This window comes from Guillardia theta, assembly GCF_000315625.1.
Source record: "Guillardia theta CCMP2712 unplaced genomic scaffold GUITHscaffold_72, whole genome shotgun sequence".
NCBI classification, from domain to species: domain Eukaryota; class Cryptophyceae; order Pyrenomonadales; family Geminigeraceae; genus Guillardia; species Guillardia theta.
In genome coordinates, this window is record NW_005434602.1 from 74,333 (window position 1) to 80,795 (window position 6,463).

General features: G+C 57.0%; 1 protein-coding gene across 1 annotated transcript; it reads right to left on the reverse strand.

The window, feature by feature from the left end:
* Positions 1 to 5,630: 5,630 nt before the first annotated feature.
* Positions 5,631 to 6,197, reverse strand: GUITHDRAFT_143184 (hypothetical protein; the record flags this gene model as incomplete). The annotated part of the gene is made up of 3 exons (XM_005826714.1): positions 5,631 to 5,641; positions 5,705 to 5,760; positions 5,917 to 6,197. 3 exons carry the CDS (start codon positions 6,195 to 6,197, stop codon positions 5,631 to 5,633), a joined length of 348 nt encoding a protein of 115 aa, XP_005826771.1.
* Positions 6,198 to 6,463: the final 266 nt, after the last annotated feature.

Sequence of the window (6,463 nt, forward strand, 5' to 3'; positions counted from 1 at the left end):
GGCAGAGTCAGAGAGAGGAGAGAGGAGAGAGGAGAGAGGAGAGAGGAGAGAGGAGAGAGGAGAGAGGAGAGAGGAGAGAGGAGGAGGAGGAGGATGGGAAATAAGCCAGATAGACAGCGACAATACTACATGAGGATGCAATGATAGCATCAAGGCAGCGAGAAGGACAAAGTGAGGAGATTGTCGAGAGATGTAGGCATCGAGATATGAAAGCGATACGTTGGACCAGCAGCTCCATTAGGACTTGACTGAATCATTGAAAAGGGAGGGAGGCATGCTTACCTGAATGAATATGCTTACCTGAATGAATATGCTTTACCTGAATGAATATGCAGGCTTTGCCGACGTTGTAGCTCGAGCTGTGGGGCAATCTCTGTACATGGACTTTGAAGAAGATAGGAAGGTCTTCACGTTCGAAGGTAATCGATTGCTCGCCGCAAACCTTGCACTCACATCAACACCAGGCGATCACGGAATAGGGATCATATTTGATAGAATTTCGAACGAAGAAGGTGTGGACGACATTGCAGCAAAGTAGAAACATCGAATGAGATGTGTTTGAAGGAGAAGTTTCCGTCACCGTAAAAGAAGTTATCAAGCATGGCTCAGCCTTCAGATCGGGTTCGGAAGGTGTAAAGGGGTCAAGGAGATGATGAATTGAAGCAGGCAAGGTCAATGCAGGCGACGAAATCCTGGCGATAGAAGGCGAAGACGTGAAGGCAACCAAGATGAGCACGGAGCGAGTCAAGACTTTGTTCAAGGTTCAGCCACGCTTCTCCTCATGCCTCCTAAGGCTCTGCAGGGGCCCAGTGGTACTTTCTGCGGCTTCTTGATTTTGAGGCCCAACGGAGAGCGCGAGAGGATGGAGCTTGAGCGAGGAAACGTGAGCGACTCCTGAGGGCAGGAGGACATCGTGATGGTTGATGAATGCGAGCAGGCGGGATATTGGGCTCTCTATGACCAGCTGCAGCACGCGCATGCCGAGATCATGGTAGCTTGTCGCACATGACGCTGTTCATGTCGTGTGATGTGCCACAGGCGCGCGAAAGCGACGTGATTTCGTACAGGAGAGAAAGAGAATCCTTCATGGCCAAGGTAGGGGCTGCAGCCTTCCGAGTGCCACTGACTCGAGGGCTACAAGATTGCCTCCCTTGAGATGTACGTCAACCAAGCAAACGATCGGACAAAAGCCGAATTGTTGGCCAAAGTGAAGGCAGAGAACATGATCAAGGTGCCTCGACCCCTCCTACACTTCTCGTCTTCTCCTAGTCCGTCAACGCTGATACAGTCCATCAACTCTAACCCTCTCCTCCTCCAGGTCGTCGAAGACGAACGTGACCGAGTCAAGGGTGACTGTCAGGTATCGCCCCTGCTCCCCCCCCCCTGCTCTCTCTTCCTCTCTCCTTCTGATGTGTCGACAGCGCCTTGAGGCCAAGATCGAAGTCCTCCTGCGGCAGATCAAGGAAGCCGAAGAACGCGCAAAGAAGGCCGAGATCGAAGCTGAAGTACGGGCTCCAGGGCAAGGAGCTTACCTGACGTCGCTATTCCAGGCAGCGAAGAAGGCAGCGCAGCTGGAGGAGCTTGCTCGGAAGACAGCAGAAGGTGAGAGTCAGCGGGAGGAAGAGTCGGTGACAGTGTTGTGCTGCAACAGAGCGAGAGCGAAAGCTGCAATCTTCCATCCTCGATGAGATGCAGACAAGAAGACAAACGCAGAACGAGGATGAAATTCTCAAGGTTTGTGGGTCAGTCACGCAAGGGGCACTGAAAGTCGATCAGGCACGGCTGGCCGAGCTTAGCGAGAAGATCAAGTCCTTGACTGCCACCTCCACTCAGCTCGTCGAGGTCACCAGCCAGGTCTCAGCTCGCCCGCCGCCTCTCCTTCTCTCCTCACCCGCACTCATCCTGACAGCTCGAGGACTGCAAGAAGAAGCTCGCCCGCGCTGAAGCGGAAGTAGAGTCACGCAAGGCAGTCATCGCTGAGCTCCAGGTGACCCTCGCTCGACGGGGGGCTGGTGACCTGACGAGCCGTCGGATGCAGGCGGAGGTCAAGAAGTCAAAGTCCTCGCAGGTGTGTGACGCTCGTAGCTCCTCCCGCCCTCTGCCGCCTCCCGTCTTGTTGTCCGGCGACTGACCGTGCCGTCCCCTCCCAGGCCTCCACAGAAGCCAAGTGCAGCACCCTCGAGTCTGGTACCCGAGAGCTCCTGGACGCCTCGCGGTGTAGTGACAGCCTTGCGACAGAGCTCACCTTCCTCCGCGACGAGACCTCGCGTCAAAAGGCTGACCTCGCCACGCTCGAGCAGCTGCTGAGGTGACTTCGCCTCCTCGTCCTGCGCTGCCGCTTGACCCTCGTGCCGCCTCTGCGTCCAACAGCAAGGCCAAGGTGGAGGCTGAGAACGCTCAGGTGATGCTGCTTGCCCCCTCCACGTAGCGCAGCTCATGTGTGTTGCTGCTAGAGCGCGAGTCGCGTGCTGGAGATGGAGCTGCAGCCCCTACGGTGAGGAGGAGAAGGAGAGGGGAAGGCTGAGCTGATGCCTTCCGTCAGCGATCGTGAGCAGATCCTGGAGAAGTCCATCGGAGAGCTCAAGGTGAGTCCGCGTCTCTCGTCGCTCCTCACCCGCTCGTCTCCAGGCCAAGTACGAGGACACAACCAGCGAGCTCCAGCGCGAGCGAGCAGACCGTCAGATCGGTGATGCAATGAGAGAGGGAGGGAGGGAGCAGCTGACGACCGCGGCCGTAGCGGAGAAGCAGCTGCATGATGTGGGCGAGCGATGCACGGGACTGGTCAAGTGAGTGCGAGAGAGGAGCAGCGGGGAGAGCTGACGCCATCAGCAGGAGTCTGGCCGAGACGCGCGATGCAGTAAGCAGCTTGTGCGAGCGTGTGTTGGCAGCAGCTGACGCGGAGCGATCAAGTTGCGTGAGAGAGAGATGAAGATCGAAGAGCTGGAGGCTCAGCTCGCAGACCTCAAGATTCAGGTGCTGGCGGCTCCTCTCCCCTCGCGCGTGCTAGAAGGTTGACATATGGGCGGGGCAGGTGGGAGCGATTCCCCAGCTGAAAGCCAAGGTGCTGTCGCTGTCGACGGAGAAGGTAAGAAGGGGACGGGTAGGGAGGGGATGACGAGGATGTAGCGTAACGTGGAGGACATGGTGGAAGAGCTCAAGGCTGAGGTCTCGATCGTTCAACTCAGGTGGAGCTCTTTTGTTCTGTTGTCCTCGATCGTTCAGCTCAGGAGATGACAGCGAGAAACGAGTGCGTGAGGAGTGCGAAAATTCGAACAAGCAGGCGAGGGGAGGAGGGAGAGGAGGAGGATGAGAAGTGACGGGACATGTAGATTGAGAAACTCTACAACGAGCTCAATGAGCTCAAGTTGACGGGTGGGCCACCATTTCTGCTGCTGCTGCTGCGGGTCCCTCCTCCCTTCACTCTCTGACTCGAGTCTCAGACGCGCAAAAGCTCGCGGATCTCCATCGGCGCATCAACGAGGACGTGTACTTCCTTACTCAGGTTGTTGCCTGAGCCTCCACGCCCTCAGCAAGTAAGCGGGTGACGGCAGGAGCGAGACAACTACAAGCTCGAGCTTGACCGCTTCTACTCGCTGCCCAACCCTTGCGGTACTCGAGGGCACAGGAGGAGGCGGGGGATGAGCCGAAACTGATCAGAGCGGCAGGGATCGGGTGTGAGATCGAAGAGACAGTGGAGAAGACAAGCTTGGGTGCTGTAGCACGTGGCTCCTCCTCGACTGACGTTGACCAGGAGGAACTCAGAGCACCATGTACGTCAAGTCCGTACTACACGGTGAGAACTCCTTTCCGATCGCCTCCTCATCCTCCCCTAAGCGAGCCACCTCCTCTCCTCTCCTCTCCTCTCCTCTCCTCTCCTCTCCTCTTCCTTCGTATCTGCTTTGACGCGGCTGGTCAGGATCTTCGGCCGATTTGTCAGGAGTCATCGAGAAGGTAAGTCTGACCTGTTTATCTTCTTCCTCTGACTTCTCTCAGAACGACATCCTCCTCGAAGTCAACGGCACCCGTCAGTCTTCCCTCCCCCCTTCCTCCTCCCTTCTCTCCTCGCTCCCTTCTTTCGCTCGTTTCCTTCTCTCTCACTCTCTTCTCTCGCAGCAACGACTGGCATGACCCTCGACGAGCTCAGAGAAAAGATCGCGGGTGAAATACTTTTCCAACCCCTTCCCCAACCGCTTCTTTCTCTTCCTTCCCTCCCCTCTTCCTTCTCCCCTGCTCTCGACTTCTTCTTCCTCCTGTTTTCTCTTTGCCCCTCTCCTCATGCTTCTTACCCTCTTCGCAGGTCCGCGTGGCTCACGAGTGATCATCAAGTTCCTTCGCAATGGCAGGACAGCCGCGGTCTGACAAGTCCAACCTGTCCTCTTCTCCGTCCTCCTCCCCTCATCCTCTTCTCCGTCCTCCTCCCCTCGTCCTCTTCTCCGTCCTCCTCCCCTCATCCTCTTCTCCGTCCTCCTCCCTTCGTCCTCTTCTCCGTCCTCCTCCCCTCGTCCTCGTCCTCGTCCTCGTCCTCGTCCTCCTCACGATCCATCTGTCCTCATGATTCTTTTTCCCATCCTCTCCTCCCTTCCTCCCCTTGCTCCGTGTCACTCTCCTCTTCTCCTCCTCTGTTCAGCTTCATCTCACGCACAATGACACAGGGAACTCTTGTCTACAACATCGCACTTAAACGAGGTTTCTGCTCCTGTTCCTGCTCTTCCTCGACCTCGTCCTCGTCCTCCATTCCTTCACTTTCTCTTTCGCAGGATCATGGGGTCCAGAGCATGCTGTGGTTTCTTCGGAGGACATGGACATGCTCGACGTGGGACGATGGTGAGAGGAGGGAGACAAGCGAGAAGAAGAGGGGGAGGTTGAGGGAGGACAACTTGATGGGTTAGGGGAGAGCAACAGAGGCAGGAGAAGGGCAAGGAGTGACGGGGCTGCTGCAGGCCCAAGCCCGGGTCGGTCTCCTCCTCTCGATTCAACGCCAAGGTGGGAGGGGGGAGGGGAGTGGAGGGGAGGGAGGAAGTGACGAGGAGCAGGAAATCTTCCGCTTGCACTTCAACGAGGCTCAGACGGCGTGAAGACAAGAGGGAGAGACGCCAGCAAGTGCGGGAAGGAAGAAGGGGAGTAGACTTGATGCATTAAACTCTTTCCTCCTCTCTCAGCTCCACCTCCTCCAATCTTCCATCGCGCACAGAAGCTCTGCGAGGTTGTCAGCGAGGAAGCAGCAGCAGCAGCAGCAGTTACCTGAACGTCTTTCGCATGCCTTCGACTGGCTCGAACGAAATCCGCAAAGCGTCGCCATGGAAATGCAACGAGAGACCGTGAGGAGCGACGCTGAAAGTGAAGACAAGTAAGAGAAAAGAAGCAAGGCGGATGGGAGGGCTCGAAGTACTTACGGGAGTTTCTCGTCCTCCCGAACGATCTGCATCTCAATGTGAGGAAGTGAAGGAGAGAGGAGGAAGAAGAAGAGGAGAAAGAAGGAGAGGAGAAGAGAGAGGAGAGAAGGGAGGGAGAGGAGAGAGAAGGAGAGAAGGGGAGGGGAGAGGAGGGGAAAGGAGCAGGATTTTTATTCACCTCATCGGACTGGCTCATAACTGAACTTCCACCTTCAGAAATGGGGAAGATCACTCTTTTCACCCGCCACCTGCCTGTGTCAATTTTCATTCACTCCTCCTCCTCCTCCTCCTCCTCCTCCTCCTCCTTTCACCTCCAGCCTTGCTTGCCCCCGCCATTTCCCCGAGCTCCGTCATTCTCTTCAACGCCCTGTCATGTCGTCATCCGCATCCTGCTTCAGCTTCACGCCTCCAGCTCTTGTCACCATCTTACCCTCCCTCTCCCTGCCCTGCCCCCTTCCCCTCCCTCCCTGCCTCCCTCCCTGCCTCCTGCTGCTGCTGCTGCTGCTGCTCTCATTCTCCTCACTTGGGGTCGCGGAACACCTCCCAGTAGGAGGCGGCGTCATCGAAGGCCGCCAGCTTCTCCTCGAGGCGGAGGCGGAGGGTTCCAGCACGAGCGACTGAGGAGCCGCAGACTTGAAGGCGCAGGAGGGGAGAGGAAGGGGAGGAGAGGAAGAGTTTCCTGCAGCAGACGATGAGCAAGTGACGAGGACAAGCATGAGGGAAGGAGATGCGGAGACAGAAGGGCAACAGCAAGAGCAGAAGATCGAGACGGAGGAGGGGGAGGGAAAGGGGAGGAGGAACCATTTGAAATCTTGTCCTGCAGGTTCCAGGAGGAAGGCGCTGCCATCGGGAAATAGAGAAGAGCAGGAGATTTCCTGCTGCTCGACCTTCTTCTCCGTTGGTACCGAATCGACGGCACACCTGAGACCAGTGAGACAAACGAAGAATGACGGGAGGGGAGAAGAGAGAGGAAGAGAGAGGAAGAGAGAGGAAAAGAGAGGGAGAGGGAGGGAGGGAGGGAGGGAGGGAGGGAGGGGAGGGGAGGAGTAACGTTCGACCCGGCGATGAGT